The 17702-nt window shown below is 48.8% G+C and overlaps 1 protein-coding gene across 7 annotated transcripts in view; it reads left to right on the forward strand.

Moving 5' to 3' along the window:
- The window catches only part of PAX7 (paired box 7), an 88283-nt gene that overhangs the window by 35901 nt on the left and 34680 nt on the right, over positions 1–17702 (forward strand). For all 7 annotated transcript variants that reach the window (XM_048967860.1, XM_048967859.1, XM_048967857.1 and 4 more), the window contains one exon: positions 7951–8150. In XM_048967860.1, coding sequence (XP_048823817.1) covers positions 7951–8150 — 200 coding nt within the window. The remainder of the gene's footprint in view (positions 1–7950; positions 8151–17702) is intronic.

Genomic DNA, 17702 nt, shown 5'->3' on the forward strand with positions numbered 1-17702 from the left:
GAAAGAGTCTTATATTGAAAGGTCTTTAACTTGATGTATCCAGCCAGGGAGGCCAGAGCTGGAACAGCAGAGGAACTACAGGACAAGATTAAGGGCCATTGGCAGAGCTGTATAGGAGATGGGGATGAAAATAAAAGAGGGTGTTGCAAATTGGGATGCAGGAGCAGTGATAGAGCTGTGCAGGGACCCCAGGGTAGCAATAGCAAGGCAGCTATCAGCCAGGATTGAGACGTGTTGGCAAAACATGCAGTAACAGGACAGGGACAGGAAGGAGGGCAGGATTGCAGAGGTTTTCACAGGCAAAACCTGGATTTGTGCATCACGATAGGATGCTTGGCACCACAGACAGCATGCCTGTGTGTGTGTGATGTGCTGAGCGTGCTATATCAAGTGGGTTTCACTCCAGGTCTGGAGGAAGGTGAATTTGACTTTAGATATCGGAGATGGCGCTTCTTGCTCAGTCAGTTCAGGGAAAATTCTGAGCAAAAAGCATCGGAAGAGGCTAAGGACTAAGATCAGAACCATGGAAGAAAGGCAGAACAGAGCCCAGGCAGATGACAAGCGCCTCTGGGCAGCTGGGAGTCTCGCTCCCGTGGATCTGAATTGTTTCTGTGAAGGTGTTTGTACAGCGCAGTGCCTTTTCTATGACGGTGTTTGTACCTCTGGGCACCCTCAGAGGGTGGCCATAACGCGTGCAGGGAGCACTGAGGTACTACATTGTGCTTGGAACAAGGAGTCCAGCTGGTGTCATGCGCTCCTGGAGGCTCACCCCCTTATTAGAGTGGCTGTGATGTTAAAGATGCTTTGCTTGCTGCTATGGGAGAACAGACGTGGCTGGAGCACGGGCTGAGAGCGAGGAGAGGCTGCATGCTGCTTGGGGCTGCGATGTATTGCTGCCTTGCTACCAGCTGGTTTCCCTTTGCTTCCCATTTTTGGGAGCACTATCGATGCCTCTCGGACGGCATCAATTCAAGTCGGGCAGCCAGCAAGCCCCTGCTGGACCCCGTGCCTGCCACAAACACGCAGCTATGAATATTGAAGTGAAAAAGGGGCCTTTTATGGACTTCACAGATGTGCTGGGGAGTTGGGGCAGGCCTCATTACCTCGGGGTTCTTTAAAAGGCCAAACAAAAACCAGAAGAAAGAGTGTTAAGGGTAGAGGGGGGCAGGGAGGCGAGAACTAGAAAAAAGTTGAAAGAAAAGAAAAGACGACTGGAGTTGATGGATATTCCATCTGTTTATGTTCAGACCAGTGCTGGGAATTAACAAAGGCTGTTGGAGACGTAGGCTCTCTTTCTCCCTCCCTCCCTCCCTATCTTTCTCCAAATGTTCTGGATGATTTGGTTTTGTTCGCTGCTCGCAAGGAACAGAGTGGGGTTGTGTTTTGTTGTGTTGGTTTGTTGTTTTTTTTTTTTGGGACCATGTGTCTTTGCATAGGGGCTCTGCAGCTGGTACCCGCACTGCCAGACCCTGATTTGCAGTAGGAGCTGCAGGGGCCCCGATGGCTCTCATCACTTTCACATGCAGAGTAGATGGAGTTTCCAGGGACAGATCCCTCCACACAGAGAAATGAGTGCAGTTTTTTGGCTTTCACCAGAGCTGCACACCAGTACAAGGGAATTTGTTCCACCTATACACGTGGCTGGTTAAGGATGCAATTCCTGCTCCCTGTGGGCTTGGAAAAGCCTTCACCCAACTTAACTTCCGGCTTCAAGGTGAAGGTTTGTGCCCAACATGAACAGGGTCACCTGGGACAGCTGCAGTCAAGGCAGGGGAGACTGCAGACAGGAGCTGCTGGCTGCATTTTCGCCCAGTGCAAGTTCCACACTGGCAAGAAGCTTTTTGTGATGACTGACTCTCCCAATGGAAAACAGGGGCTTTAGCTTCTTCTTTCCAAAGTCCACTGGCACTCGACTAGATCTGAGCCCAGAAGTCACTTATTCAAGGAGATGTAGAGATTTCACACTGGAAAATGGAGGTGAATTTTGGACTTCTGTGCATCTGAAGCTGGCATCCAAACCGAGAAGCTAATCTTGCATAGAGGCATGTATGTTCATATGGTCAAGTGCCAGCTGAGACTCTCCCTATCCATGCCAGGGGGGCTGTAACGAGGTGACCTTTAAGGTCCCTTCCAACCTAAGCCATTCTATGATTCTGTGATATGATTCTACGAGAGTTTTCTTAAAAGCCCCAAACCAATTTCAGTTGTGAGGCAAATTCTGGCAGAGCTGGGAGGAAAATAAATTTGGGGTGAGTGTCTGGGGAGGTAGGACAGCCAGAACCAGGTAAAACTTGGCATACTGCTCCAGATCTCACCTTGACATCTTCAAGCCTGTATTGGGGTTCACCTCCAGGGTGAACCCTTGGGATTTGGACATGAAGAAATTGTCCAATTGCTTGTCCTAAGCCAGAATTGTGCTGTGCTTCTTGCTGTGGCTGGCCTGATGTGTGTGCACTCGGCACCTTTTGCATACGCTCCCTTCTCATCTATTCAACAGCCTTCCTTCCTTTCCCCCTCCTTCCCACAGCTTCTCCTTCCACAAAAGGAGAACCTTATTCAGAAGGACTCGTAACATGATGAGGGAACTGTGTAGCTGTGTAACACCTCTGTCTTTGACACCCATCTTTCCATATTCCCCCCTAGGCAGAAACTCTCTCTGCCTGTATCCCTCTTCAAGTGCATCATCTCCATTGTGAGTATTAATTCCAAGTTGTAAAGCCCATAACGGGCATCACCTCCATCTGAGGTTTGGTTACAGCTAGCCAGTTCAGTGCCTGAATGAAAAAAAACACATATAAAAAAACACCCAAACCTTTATCTCCTAAGGTCCCCACGCTAATGCTTTGCTGAACACCGCAGTCCCCAGCTGAGCTGTAAATGACTTTTTCATTTTCCTAGACCTGCTACCCAGTCTGTTTGGTATTCAAGGGCACCCCACCAACAGGCACTATCATTCTGCTTGGGCCGAATTACTTGATTAAAACGCATATCAACTATTATGTGATTCGTTTTCTGCCTCTGCTCCACACCACAGCCCTCTAAACTATGTTAAACTGTAATACAGCTGCACAGGCACGAGCAAATGCTGGAGAATGGGGAGTTTGCAGGTTGGAAAGGGGAGGGAGGGGGAAACCCAAGCTTTATTGTATGTGCTGTGTCGCTGATTGGTTTTGTGTGTGTCTGGGAATGTGCTCGGACAGGGGCAGAGGGGTGAGAGATGAATTTGAAACACCTCTGTCCCCTCTTTGCAGTCCCACCTGCTGTTGGATGGGCTTGGAGGTGAGCAGGGTTATTCTGCAAACAAATACACATCTCTTTCTCATTGTGAACTCAGGACTTCATCATTTTCCAAGGAGAGAGAAAAAAGACTTTTCCTGTTTTCACGTCAGAAAGAAAAATCAAGGCAATACAGTTCTGTTCCTGTGATGCTGCCACTGTCTCTCTCCTTCTCTCAGGCTTTCCATAGGCTTGTTTGCATTTTGATGGGTTTTGTTTGCTTTCTGCCAGAGGGAAAGGCAGATGCTAAGAAGACAGGCAGAGTTTCAGCTCTTGCTCTTGAAGCTGTTGGCTGCAGATCTAGCACAGGAGCCATGCCCTGAATAAATGGCTGCTTCCTACTGACCCTTGCTATCCCACCTGGGACACTAGCTTGCTTCTGGGAGATGTGCACTCCTACCTCCCTGCTCCTATATGTGCTAGAGGACAGCAGCAGAGCCCTCTGCTACATCCTCATCTAACCTTGCTCTATCCAGAAGCTCTGCTACGGATGTGCTGGGCTGAAGCACACCTTCTGTCGGTCCTGGCATGGCACACAGGCTAGTTGCACAAGCAGGTGGTGAAAAAAGAGCATGGAAATAGCAGCATCACAGATCTGGCCTATGGCCAGTTACAGCCTCAACCTGCTAAATATACTGTGGGTGCTTGAGAACAGAACAGGAAAGAACAGAGTAACATTGTGGATGCAGTGAATACATGCAGATCTTTTCCTTGATTTATTATTTCATGCCCTCACAGAAATCAAGAGAGATTTCCATCTGTGAGATGGTAGCTCCTTTTTGTCTCGTGATAGTGTGGCTCTGTTTATTAAGTCAGGCAAAAGCATCATGTTGCAAGTGAAGCTGCCCTTTCCGAGGCCATTGAGAGCCTCTTTATTGTCGTCCATCATAAAACTGCCTGACCTGAAACTCAGGTATATACAGAACTAGAAAAACATGCACATATTTCATTGTTGGGGAGCCAAGAACGGCTCCTTTGGTGGATGGAGAGCTTTGTGAGCAAGGGGGGACCTGGCATAGTGCTCTAATGAGGGGATAGTCAGATCTCTGGGATACCACCAAAGTGAGATTTGCCTTCATTCTTGTGCCATCCAACCCAATTTCCCCTGAGGCACCTTCAGCTTCCCAGCTGTCACCTCCAGCCCCGCTTTTTTGGAGCATCACTGCTGCTCCAGCAGTGCCTGGGTGGGTTTGTGAAGCCACTTGCAGCACAAACAGCGCAGTTACAGCTAAGCCATCCACAACACCATTCCCTTCTTCACCTCTCCTCTCCAACATTTAATTTTTAGGATGGTGCAGCTGGAAGCAAGAGAGAAAGAGAGAGGAAATGAGAGAGAGAGGGTGACAAAGAGATGAGAAATACTGAAGGAGAGCGCATGTGGTTTCCCTTTCCCCTCCAACAAAATCCAATCCCCGCTTTAATGAATGCGTTTTCATGTCTGGTCCTGCCTGCCAATCCTTCCAGACGGCACCAAGGTGCTTCAGGACGAGGCAGCAGGTCCTTGTAGGGCATCAAGGGCTCAGTCTGAGCCTGGAGGGTCTTCTCGCGGCCGATTCCACCTAATCCTGTTGATTAATTTAACTCTGGGGCTAAGAGGAGCCCAGAAGCAGTGAATGGAGCTGGAGTGGAGAAGGGGGGAGGATGGGAAAGCTGAAGAGGGAGGACAAATCCGGCCCGTAATTATGGAGGCTTTTCCTTACTCCTCTCCTCCAGCCTCAGTCTACTCGTGTTCCTTTCAAACCCCTCCAGAGTGCTCTGCTAATTGTACTCCAACCTGAACCAGCAGCATTTCTCAGGAATGTTGAGTCTGTGGGCCATAATTTACACATCTCCTCCTGCCAGAATGGGCTCAAGACAAGCCCAGGTGTGTATATTTCACCTGTCCTACGTCAGTAGGGACACCTGCAGGCTCTGGCCACACTGCTTTCAATGGAGAAGAGCCACTATGGATCAGTGCATCCTGCAACCTACGCATTTTTCTCTTCATTTTCCTTTCTGAAGTTTTCCCATCTCTTCACCTCTCCCTTCTGCTCTTTCTCAGCCAGTAGGATAGCAGGGGGAGCTGTGAGCAGGCAGCTAGCTGCTTCCCATCCTCTAGCATCATTAGTGATCAGTTGGAAGCTGCTGCCAGGTACCTCTCCACCATTCTATTGACAGTGTGCACGCTGCTGCCTGTGCTGAGCAAGTGTCAAACTCTGCCAGCATGTGCTCCCACAGTACCCCATTATGCTAGAGGCTGCAAACTGATTTTCTCCCTTTGCTTGTGCTGGTTGGAGTGCAGTGTGTCTGTGTTTCACATGGAGATGTGGAGCAAGAAGTGAAGCACTCAGGTTTTGGATGGATCCCCTGGATTTGCTTGGGAAGGGAGGTTTCCTTGAGTTACTCCTGCAGCTCTGGGAAGCTTCTGATTGCACAGAAACTTCATGGAGATTATGGCAACGGTTTGTCCAGCACGTTTAGGAGTGGAAAAGACCTGTTTGATCCTCGAGTCGTGCGTTAGGCAGGTAAGGGACAGTCCCTGTTATCAGGGGATGCTCTAATAACAGGCTCATATTGCAGTCTATCTCAGCCAAACGACTTTCTGTATTATTTAGTGAATCTGTGGCTGACAGCAGCAGCTGCATCGTACTGAGACCAGCTGGTTCCAGGCGTGCCCTGGGATTTTTCTTGCTCTCTTGGTTTTGTCTTTGTAGTCGGGCTGCTGGAGCCTTGGACTTGGCACGAGGAGCTGCGGCTTCTTTTCCCAGCTTTGCTCCTGACTCATGGGGTGACCGTAGGTGGGTGACTTCCTCCATCCCTGCCACGGCTGTGAAATGGAGATAATGCCAGCTGGGGGCTGCTCGGAGTCTCACGGATAGAGAGTGTTACATCAATTTATGTGGCAAGTTTGGGCTTTCTCTCTTTCTGGCCCTGTAGCCAGGGTGATGGCCAGCACGGTCACCGGTGCTGCTGTGAATAGGACAGATTGTTACTGGTGACAATTGGTTTTCCTTTCTCAAATCCTTACAGCAAATCAGGGATGTGGACTTTCCTCACCTGGGGAGATGCTGGATCCCAGCCTTGCTGTATGCTGTGTAAGCAGCTGCATCAAGAAAGCAATGAACTGTTGTACATAGCGCTCACAGTGTATTTTCCTTGTCTCTCACTGACCCTGTCACATTCTGAGCCAAAACACAGCTCTGTCCCTTTTTTGTATTGATTACCAAGAAAAAATCCTAATTAAACCAACAATAGCCAGTGACTTATGTGATCAACGTGCAGAACTGCCGTGTGCTGCAGGTTTCCAGATGTGCTTTGGCACAATACAGTTCTCCAAGCTCCAGATGTGCTCCTACCTGCCCCAAATCATCTGGGGTGCAGATGTGCAGGGCTGCTGTTCTCAAGTACAGATGTTCCTCTCACACTATTTGAGATTCCAGACCTTTCCTGAACACGGATGCGATCAGAAAGCCGGTTAATGAACACAAGTGGAGTTAGCTCAGCTCTAACGTTGTGTCCTCGAGACATGAAAGCATTTTTGTCCCGCAGCAGGCAGAACGCGATGGCATTTTGTGATCTTCCCAGCATAAACAAGTGAGCTCCGGTGGGATGTTTGCCTCCTACTCCTCCAAGCAGAGCAGCTGTTGGGGAGGCACAGCTGCCATTCCCAGCTCTGAAAAGAAGAAGGCAGATTTCGGGTGATGGTAGCACAGGAACTGAACAAAAAGTTCAGTTGGATCCTCGGGGGCACAGCTTTGAAATCCAAGCTTTGCTCCATGAGACGCTGCTAGCAAATGCTGGAGACATTGGTAATGCTGTTGGCAGTGCGTTCCATCCAAAACCCAGTGGGTCTGAGTGGAATTTGGGTGAAAATCTGTGCCTTCTGCTTCATTTCTAAGCCAAATAGGAAGAAAAAAGAACAGAATGAGTTTTGCTTATTTCAGCTCTACTGTGAGGGAGAGAGAAAAGCAAAGAGATTGAGGGGACCTGGGGCTCAAGAAGGGAAAGGCAAAGGTCCAGAGCAAGGCAGGGGACAGGAAGGAGGTGATCAGTTAGACCTTGGTGAAGGACTTCGATGCTATTTTCACGCTCTAAGAGTCTGACTGTGCAAAATGACTGCTGAAATCTGCAAAGTAAGAGAAGAAGAACTCTGTGGATTGGGCAGCTCAACCCAGAGATGAAGCAGAGATGGCAATGTTTTTCCCAGCTGGAAAAAATTCCTAATAACTCTCTTTTCCTTCTCAAGGTGCTTTAAAAAATTGAAATCTCAAGGGCTAGCACTTCAGCAAAACACAGGAGGAAATCAGACTGCAGAAGCCAAGGCATCATATATTGAAAATCTTTATGCTCTTTCAGATTTTACGTGTTTTCAGTGTAAAATGTACAACACTTAAACACAGTCCCTTCAAACCAAAAATGGAAATCACTCGAGGTAACATAAGTCAACAACAGGAAGCTCTTTCACTGTGGGCTGGGCAGCATCCCTTTGTGCAAACGGTTCTGGTTTTGATAGATTGGCTTTTAACAGTATGGGGAAAGAGAATGGGAGAAAATAGTGGTAGTGGTGGAAAACTGGTACATGTGTTGTATGTAGGCAGAGCATTTGTTTTGGTGGACACCATCGCTGCAGCACTGAGGTGTGCCCTACAGCCCTGTCTCTCATTAAGCATCATTCCCCCCTTCTTGCCCTCCCAGGGAACAGGCTGGATGAAGGCTCCGATGTCGAATCCGAACCAGACCTGCCTTTGAAGAGGAAGCAGCGCCGCAGCCGGACCACTTTCACTGCAGAGCAGCTGGAGGAGCTGGAGAAGGCCTTTGAGAGGACTCACTACCCAGATATCTACACCCGGGAGGAGCTGGCACAGAGAACCAAGCTCACCGAGGCCCGTGTCCAGGTAGGAACCAGAACCCTAGGATGAGTCTGGCGGCACAGCTTCTTGTTTCCCTTGGGGAGAGAGACAGTAGCACTGGGGATGGAAGGTGGAAATTTGTCTGGACCTCTTCTCTGGAGCCTCAAGCATGAGAATCTGAGGCTAAAATCCAGTTGTGCGCATTCCTGCGTTCCCATGGGTTTGCAGCTATGCCATTTGGGTTTGGCTTCTTGCAGAGGTACCAGCTGCAGGATTTCCATCCAGGTTGGGATGAGGAGCCAAACGTTTCCCTTCTTGGCAAGGCGCTTAGCTCTCTGTTTGCTGTGTGAGGAAATTCCTCGGAGGAAGCAGCATGTGTGTGTTTGTATTTGGTGCTGGAGGAGAAATCGCGCCATTGACCAACCTTGCCCAGGGGAGCAGATCATATTTTGCAAAGTTTGCAAGATGCGTGTGTGAATTTTCATCAAACTTTCTTTTTTCCACCCTGATCTCCAGAGAGGACAAAAAGGGAGGGGGGGGAGGGAAGAAGAGGGGAGGAGCAGGAAGGGAGGGTTTGGGGCCGGGGGACTCTGACATCTACACGATTAATAGCCCTTGTGGGAACTCCACACAGAGACCCTTATGTCTTCCAGATAAAGGCTGGGTCAGCAGTGTGTGCAAACACGCAGAGGGATCAGGAGTGTGAACAGATCGGGGGGTATAATAGGGTCCCTTGGGGAAAGGGAAGGGAAGGGGGAGGGAATGGGGATTGTGCTGGGTTAGAGAAGTGAAATGGAGACCCCAGCAGTCCGAGCTCCGCGTGGCCGTGCGGTTGGGTTTCAGGCTGAGCACTGAGCTGTGTGCATGCAGGCAGAGCTGGGAGAGGAGAGAAGGAGCACGGCGGGCTTGTGGCAAGGCCTGTTAGCCAGCCCCTCCAACACAGAACAGCCTTTTATTTTTGTTCTGTGGTTCTCAGCATGATGAGCTTCGTGTGATTGCCACAAGCTCACCCCAAGCTGTCTGGACAGGGATGTTTGCCCTCCTGTGCACACCTGGGACATTCGTGGGTTAAAGGCTATTCCCAACAACACTGTGGCAGCTGCTTTCTCGCCTTCCAGCTTCCCCTTGAGAGGGGAAATCCAGCATCCAGGGTCTGCTTGATAGAGCCAGCAAAAAAGAAATCTCGTGAACTGACTCCAGCCAAAAAAAACCTTATCTGAGTTTTCAGCAGGAGTAGTGATAATTTGCTAGACATACAGGACTGTAGATAGATGGAGCCTGGGAAAAGTGGCTAACTTAGGGGCTAAGCCACCAGAGGTTGTACTATGTCATTTCCCCCATTTTTGTTTTGCATATTCTGCTTCTAGGAATTCCTTGCATAGATTGACACGGGATTTTTTTTTAAGGGAATATCTCTTAATGAAGCACGAGAAATCTGCATTGCACGAGCTGTGATGGAGAGGAAGGGGAAAGCCCCAAAAGTACCAGGGAGTGCAAAAGCCAGCAGCAGGTTCTCTTTTTTTCCAATCGGTTCTGACCTCACCGTGACAAGGCTGGGAGAAGGGAGGGAGGCGAAAGCAGAGAAAGGGAAAGCTAAATAAATAAATAAGGGGAACCTTTCCCTTGTTTCAAGCTGTGATCTCTGAATCCCCCTGCTTGCTCCCAGGCAGCTCGCGTGGAGGTTCCTGCCAGGGCTCTAGTAGCAGCTGTTCTCTGAGGCACATTCCTGATGGCTTTCTCATTCCGACATCCTGGCAGGCTCAGCTTCTTCCCACCACTTTTAAGCCTGCCGCCCCTTGTAAAATTTTCTGGATATCAGAGCAGATCTTTTACTGGCTCTCGGGACCTACAAACATTAGTCAATCAAGTTCTTGTGGGGGGAAGAAAAGCCACACACACACACATACATCCAGCAGGGAAATCTTCCACCACCTTGTACTCTTAGCCCTGTTTAGGAAGAGGTTTTAAGGTTATTATTGCACTTTGGGTTTGAGGGAGCTGTAATGATGGTAGGACCAGCTGAGATGAGGAGTTCTGGGTGTTAAGGGACAGACTTTGTCCCCAAGAGCATTTTGTGTTAACATGGGAGGAGAGTAAATGAAAAATACATTCAGAATAGATGATCTTGGAGGTCTTTTCCAACCCTCTATGAAACACAGTTTTACAGCAGAGCTGCCATCAGGCTTTCTAACTGTGTTGTGTATGGGCACAACTTCTGCACGGCATCCCATTGAGCTAATTGCTGCATCAGCTCTGGACAAAAATAAGCAGGCTCGTCCATGCTTCTCCTTGCTTCTTTCTCTTGCTTTACCATATGAAAGACGAGCTTGCCCAGCTCTCCCTCAGTCTCTCTGATACCTGAGTGCTCCTGTAGTGTAATCTCCTCCACGTGAAAAGCTGATAGCTCTGTTAAACTTTATTGGCAGACCTTAGAGTCCGGCTGGTCATGCAGCTGTCCAGCTAAGTGGAAGTTTGACACGTTGACAGCTAATAAAATTCCCAAGCTGAACAACAAGAGGAGGTGGAGGGGGAGCGCTCCCAAGCTCCGGTTTCTCATCTGCTAGGAAGATCACGGCAGGGTGAGCAATGCTTTAGCAGGGTCAGTGCAGTGTCTGTGTGGCTGGGATGTGGGATTCCAGCTCTCAAGCTACAACACGCCGTAGGGTCCGAGCCATTCAAAGGTTAATCCCAAATTTGATGTAGACAGGGACAACGCCGCCGTGGATTTCCGCTGGAGCAGGATTTCGGTTCCAGATTGGTGCCAAACGAGGCCACCAGTGGAAATTCCCACTTGTTTTCGTGCAAGGCGATGTCTTGACTCATGTGCCCACACTAATTGCCCAGCGCTGAAGGAATTCCTGCCCATCTGCAAGCTCCTGTTTTCATCCTACCAGCAAACAAGCTGCCGAATGCCAAGCGTTCATGGCTTTTTAAAATTAAGCCTAACAGCTAAGCAATTCACTTAGTGAATTTAATGGAAGCTTTGGGTTTGATCTGCAGTGTATTTTGGGGTTTTACACTGTTTTTTTGCAATTATATAACTGGCGATGACAATGTTTTACATGGAAGAGAAACCAAACCAACCTTAATGGGATTCTCTGATAATTTTGAAACTTTTCTCCCTGGTATTTCTAGAGAAGGGACGATTTTGAGAACAGCCCTTTTCTCATAGTCTCAGCTTTGTCAGTACAGCATTTTTATAGCGGGAGAATAGTTTTGTCAGAAATCCTTACCCAGGTGTGGAAATAATTTCTCAAGGTGACAGTGCCCAAGGAGACACCGGGTACATCAGTCATGGCTCTACAGAGGTGAACCTAATCCCTCTCGGAGTTGATCCCATTTGTTGGGTCTGTTTGCCCAAACACTGTTGTGCTTTTAAAGCAAGTTATAAACAAATAGTGGGTGCTTATTTCACTTTGGTGTTTGAGCAGCATCAACAAAAAGAATGGCTGTCCCCCCATCAGCCCCACAATCCAGAGCCATTTAGAAGTTTGTAATGGAGACCTCGGCGCATGGGTTCCCGCACAAACAGCCCCTTTCCCTTTGCCCTGGTGCTGTGGTGAGTGAGACGTGATGGGTTCCAAAGGATGATCTCAAAATCCTTTCCCAGAAACCTACACAAAACCATCTCCCCCCTTCCCCCCCAAAATAGATGGTTTTGCTTCTCAGCATCACCTCTGAGTGATTCAGGTGGTGACATCGCAGCAGCTGGGGACAGGCATGCATTCCACCAGCTCTGTTAATCCTAGAACAATAGAGTCATAGAATCACAGTTGAGTTGGAAGGGACCCTGAAGGCCGCCAGATCCAACCCCCCTGCGGTGCACAGGGACACCCACAGCTCCATCAGTGCTCACAGCCCCATCCAGCCTGACCTCGGGTGTCTGCAAGGATGGGGCATCACCACCTCTCCGGGTAACCTGTGCCCAGAATTAAATCAGGAGGGGTGGATTTGTAGCCATGTTGATGTCTGTTGTTAACCCCCAGGAAATTCCATGCACTGAGAAACAGTTATTTCAATAACAAAATTAAACGAGAGAGCAGGAGTCGCAACCCAATGCTTTATTGATCATTTTTATGATGGATCCCATTGTGATTTCTGCCTGGGAGTAAATGGATGTTTCATTTAATAAAAAGGCTCAGAGCAATTCTGTCTCTGAAACCTCGTTGCATTTCTAGGCTACTCACATCATCTGTATTTTATGACACACTTTCAAACAGTAGTAAACAAACAGCCATACTCCAGATCATGCTGCGACGGCTCCGACATGCCAAATGGAGCACCAGAAAAAAAATTCCATTCCATTTTGCTCAAGATTTTGCACGAAGCAGTTCTGTTCTCAGGATCGGAGGAGCTGCAAACCACTGTTCCCTTGTTTTGTAGCAGCTTTCTGCAGTCTGTTTTCCAGGTTACCCAGAGAGCTGTGGGTGCCCCATCCCTGAAGGTGCCCAAGGTCAGGTTGCATAGGGTCCTGGGCAGTGTGAGCTGGTGGGGGGCACCCAGCCCACAGCAGGTGGTTGGAATTGGATGGGCTTTAAGGTCCCGTCCAACCCAACCTTTCTGTGGTTGTGTGATTTCCCAACAGCTTCTCAAACGTCTTTGCTCTGTGCTAGAGGGGTGCTCTCACACCAGCTGTGGTCAGAGGTCCGTGCTTTGCTTTCTGAAGGCAGAGGTGATGGATGGAGGGATGGGGTGGTGACAGGCAGCTCTCCAAGCTCTGAGCATGAGCTGGAGTCATGCAAAGCGGTGGGAGCCTGATGCTGTTTGCCTGGTGTTTTGCTTCCCAAACCCTTTGAGATGTGTCCAAACAGGCTCTTTTGAAACAATCCTCCACCCTTAAAGGTCAGCTGAGAATGTTTTCTTTCTTCCTGAGGGTCCCACTCATTTACACTTCTTGAAGAGAGCTGCGAGGGGGTTATGACACAACAGCTGCCCCGTGGTTTTGGCACTGGTGCAGTGCTGCGGAGCTGGGAGCTGGGGCTCTCCTTGGCAGAGCTGAGCTTGGCAAGCTCATTTTCCAGGGCACAGAGCCAGCCGTGCCCTCGCACACCGGAGCATCCAGCTGGGCAGAGAGCAGCCCCTGGCACTGTGCAGCCAGGCCGTGAGAACCACAGTGGTGCCTGGGCATGGTGAGGGACAGCAGTGCAGTGCCAAGCTCCCAGCAAGGTCAGAGCCAGGGCAGTGTGCTGATCCAGCTCGAATAAGGGACTTTGCAAGGTAAAGCCAGCAAGGCTGGATGCAGCTGAGGTGCAGAGTAGGGTCTGGCTGTTCACTGCCTAATGCTGCAGAGGGATGCTGCTAATCAGGTGGAGGTTGGTTATGATCTCGTAGCATCTCTTCCCACTCGCTTAGGGAGGCAGTGCTTGATGTCCCAGCATTGCTGCTCTTCTTTCACATCTCCCCATCCAGAATTAAGAAGCAGAAAAGCACTTAAAAAAGAGCAGCCAGGAGCACGCTTACCCCAGCCAATATGCTCCAAATAAGCCCTCAATCTTATCACAAATAAAAAGACAAACGGTAAAGTAGATTTTCAGAGATCCAAACAGCAGTGGCAGGTCTTTTTCCACCTAAATTTTGCAAAAGCCAGAGGTGAGCATTTGAAATTGCGAGCACGTCCTCTGCCTGTATCTAAAGGTTTGCTTAGAAAACCATCAGCACTTTTGGTATTCGTAGTAGAATTACAGTAAGCAGCACCCTTGGAAATAGAAATGTCCCACTGACGAGGGACAAAGTTCCAGCTGTGTAAGCCTGAGGGCATCTTGCTGGAGAGAGTCAGCACTATTTCATTAAGTATGAAATTTACTGGAGATGAAGATGATAAACCTAATCCCATAGTCCTTCTAGCAAAACACGGCTGGGAATCAACAGGAATGAATGCAAGCTTGAGGACGAGCTGCACCATTTGGCAGGAGCTTGTTTTGTGCTGCATTCCCTGGTCTGCTTTGGTTGGAGCTGAACAAGGGATTGCCTCAACAATGTGGCAACGATTTGCTTTTCTTACAAAGGAAAGAGGGCCCAGAGGCCAAAGCAATGAACTGGGTCCCAGCTCCTCAGATGAGACGTCTGTGGATCGCTGTGTGTTCAATGGGAGCGGGTGCAGTCGCGCTGATTTATAGCAGCGCAGTGTCTGTCCCATTGTGTGAAAAACAAACAGTGCCTCCGAGAGGCTGCATGAGAAGAACCTTTATCACCAAATTTCCAGCCCAAGGAAGGTGGACCAAAATGGTTCTGGCTTTGAAACTGTGTGGTGTGAAGCTGTGTTGGTGCGGAGGGTTGGGTTTGGAGATGCGAAGCCGTAATCAAACATCTTACTGCCAAAGATGGTTGCTTTTCATCAAAAGTGGTTTGCAAAATAATAATAATAAATCCACGTGCCAAAAATGGTTCAAAGTCTTCAGAAGAATGTTACAAATAGCCAATACCTTCAGGAGCAGGGAAGCGCCAGGAGAAATATGGGCTAAATTCATTGGATAATCTCATTTGTGAAGAATCATTTGTTCTGCTCCACTAACCTTGTCTTAACTGTATCACCCACCAGTGACAGAGGCTCAGCATTTTGGGCACTGAACCAAAGTGTCACTAGATACAGCTGTGTCCCTGCATGCATGGATAAAACCTGTGTGTCTAAAATCTGTGCCTTGTTGTGGGCCCGTTGCCCCTCTGTTCTATAAGGAATTATCTCAGCTGCCTCAACAATGCTCGTGTGTCCCTGATGCTCAGGACTGGTGTGGACCAGGCGAGGCTCTGTCCTGGTCTGGAGGAAAACCCAATCTGCAAAGCCTCCATGTAACCTGCGGAGGAACCTCATCTGATTTTGGTGAAATTTGCCTGCCTGGGTTTTGAGATTCTTTGCCACCTGGTTTCTGCAACATATGCTGCATCTCTTCCATCCTGCTGCAGAGCAAAGGCACGCCTTGGCTTTTCCATCCCTGTTTCCATTTATGAGCTCATTTATCCCATCCATCTTTCTCCAACATCAAATCCTGATTAGGCCGAGCAGGGAAACAACAGGCTTTCTTTCCCACAGGAGGCTCTTTTTGACCTTCCTTTCCTCTCCTTGTCTGACAAATTGTGGGAGCTGACCCATATCTCGGTGGCTGCGGGGATAATTCAGTCCAGCCCCATCCTGGCAGGCAGCTGTCTCTGCAACCCTTCTCTGCTGTTCTCTGCTTGAGAACAAGTGCCTGGGACATCTCAGAAGGGCTGGCATTTGGGTTAAATAAGAACCAGTGCTAACCTTTGCCCCAAACCCAGGTTGGTGGGGAGGATGGGCTCTTCCAAAATCAGCTGACAGTGAGGGATTGGAGAGGTTTCTTAGCTTCGCTGTGCCTTCCTCTGCCATCTGTGTAGGGGATGCTGGAGGAGATACTCTGCAATAAAGAGGTGTGATCACGGGCCTCAGAGCAGCATCCTCGCTTGCTGTGCAAGTGTAGCCCATGGTGCAATGAGCAGTTCTGCTCCTGTCACAGAGTTCTTACAGGAAGAAGTTTTTAAGGACAGTGAGGCACTGGCACAGGCGGCCCAGAGGGGTGTGCAGGCAGCCCAGGTCAGGCTGGAGGGTCTCTGAGCACTGGTGGGGCTGTGGGTGTCCTTGCTCATTTCAATGCGTTTGTCCCAGCACAAAACTTTGGCCGTGCAGTTTTGTTCCAGGGGTGCCAAAACTTCTTCCTCTTCCTCAGCTCCTTCCCACCAGTCTGCTTTTAGCAGCCATAGCCTTCACCCCAGGCTTACCATGGTGTAACAGGATCCTCTGGCAGGGGGAATCTTTAGTGGCTGATAAAACCTTAACTGTTGTGCAATGAAAGCAGGTTCCCTTTGAAGTGCGCCTCGCGTTACAGTTAGATGCTCTAGCCTCTGTATTTTAACTACCAATAAAATGATTTATAAGCATAAAGGCCTGAGCCACCTTTAAGGCGGGGGAAGGGAAAGAATTGCTAACGTCATTAGCTGGAATGTATCTGCCTTTTTTCTGGGGGTTATAAATAAGGGGCAGAATCAACCTGTTTGGGCCATGAAATGTCCCTTCCTCTGCACGGGAAGATAAATCCTATCAATTTCTTTGTGGAAGGTTTCAGTGTATTTGTGGCTGGAGAATCCAGGCTCTACTGGGAAGCGCTGCACTTTGGCGTGTAGTTATGAATCTCATTTGCTTGCATGCGTGTTTACTATCATTATTCTTTATTATTTGCTGCGATGCTCCAGCTGAGACAGAGTTATCACCTGGCTGGGTATGCTGCATTCTAGGAGTTAATTACAGCCCCTGTCTTAGGTGGTTGACTGCTGAAATAAACTAAAACATGAGAAAAATGGGCTGATGGTTGGACTGGATGATCTCAGTAGTCTTTCCAACCTAAATGGTTCTGTGATTCATGGGGTTTATCCTCACTTTAAAAGTGATGACCTGATGCATAAGGACCAACCCTTCTTGAATGTTTCTACTGACTTCAAATTGGACAGACAAAGCTTTTCCAAGGTCACGGGAGGAGCTTGTAGCATAATTAGGAACCAATTTTTTCTCTAGTTGTAGTCCAAAGCCATGAAAATAGCTTTCCTTCCTTCCCAAGCCCATGTGCATTGTAAGCTTAGGGGCATCCCAAGGATGACCCCTGAAAAGGCCTTTCTGGCCCATGTGTTGTAAAAGGATCTGCTCAATCATCTCCCTGCACAATAAAATAAATATGAAATAAATATGAAGCAAATCAACTACACGCCCTTTGCTTTGGAGAAGCAAAATAAGAGAAGCTGTACACATCTTTGCATTTTAACTTTGTGTGAATAGGTGTGCTAGTGCACAGACAGCATTAACTTCATGTGATGTAATGGAACATGGCCCAAATATCCCCAAAGTTTTGACATTCCTGGACTACACTGAGGGTAGTGAGGCACTGAGGTTGCCCAGAGAGATGGTGAAGGGCAGGCTGGAGGGGCTCTGAGCACTGATGGAGCTGTGTGTGTTCAATCACAATCCATTCTATCCATTCTATCGCAATGGAGTTGGCCCAGATGGCCTTGAGGGTCCCTTCCAATTCCAATGGCCTTAAATGTGGAAGAGGAGAGGATTAGCCAAGCAGCGCATCCTTAACAAGCAGGAATTAACACATACCTGTGTGTGAGAGAAAAGGGCAGGACCATCCACCTCTTATGACCGTGCAAACAAAAGGTTGTCTATTTGTGCAGCTCCCTGCTCCTAGAAACTGTGTCATGGGTTGGACTGGATAAAAAGAACTCGAAAGCGCCACAGGCCTTGATGCTCATTCATTTCTCTCTCCTTAACTCTGTCCTAGATTTTGCTAGCGATTTCTGGTGCCAAAAATGAACACAGAGATTCCGACCTGCATGGACTCTGTGGATCAATGCAGATCGGATGTGTGCTGACCTATTTCTGTCACGCTTTTGGAAGGTGCTGGGAGGTTACGCCGCTCCAGGCAGCGCAGTAGGGACAGGTCTGTAAAGAGGCACGTTTGGGTGCCAAGGACCTGACATCAGCACTGCGTGCATTTCAGAGAGCTGCTCCAAAGAGGGAAGGGAGCGTTGGACTCAGATTCCATTGTATTTCAGGGAGAGAGTTTTGTTTTGGTTCACAAGACGTGGGGACAG

The sequence above is a fragment of the Lagopus muta genome, chromosome 21, assembly GCF_023343835.1.
Source record: "Lagopus muta isolate bLagMut1 chromosome 21, bLagMut1 primary, whole genome shotgun sequence".
In the NCBI taxonomy this organism is placed as follows: domain Eukaryota; kingdom Metazoa; phylum Chordata; class Aves; order Galliformes; family Phasianidae; genus Lagopus; species Lagopus muta.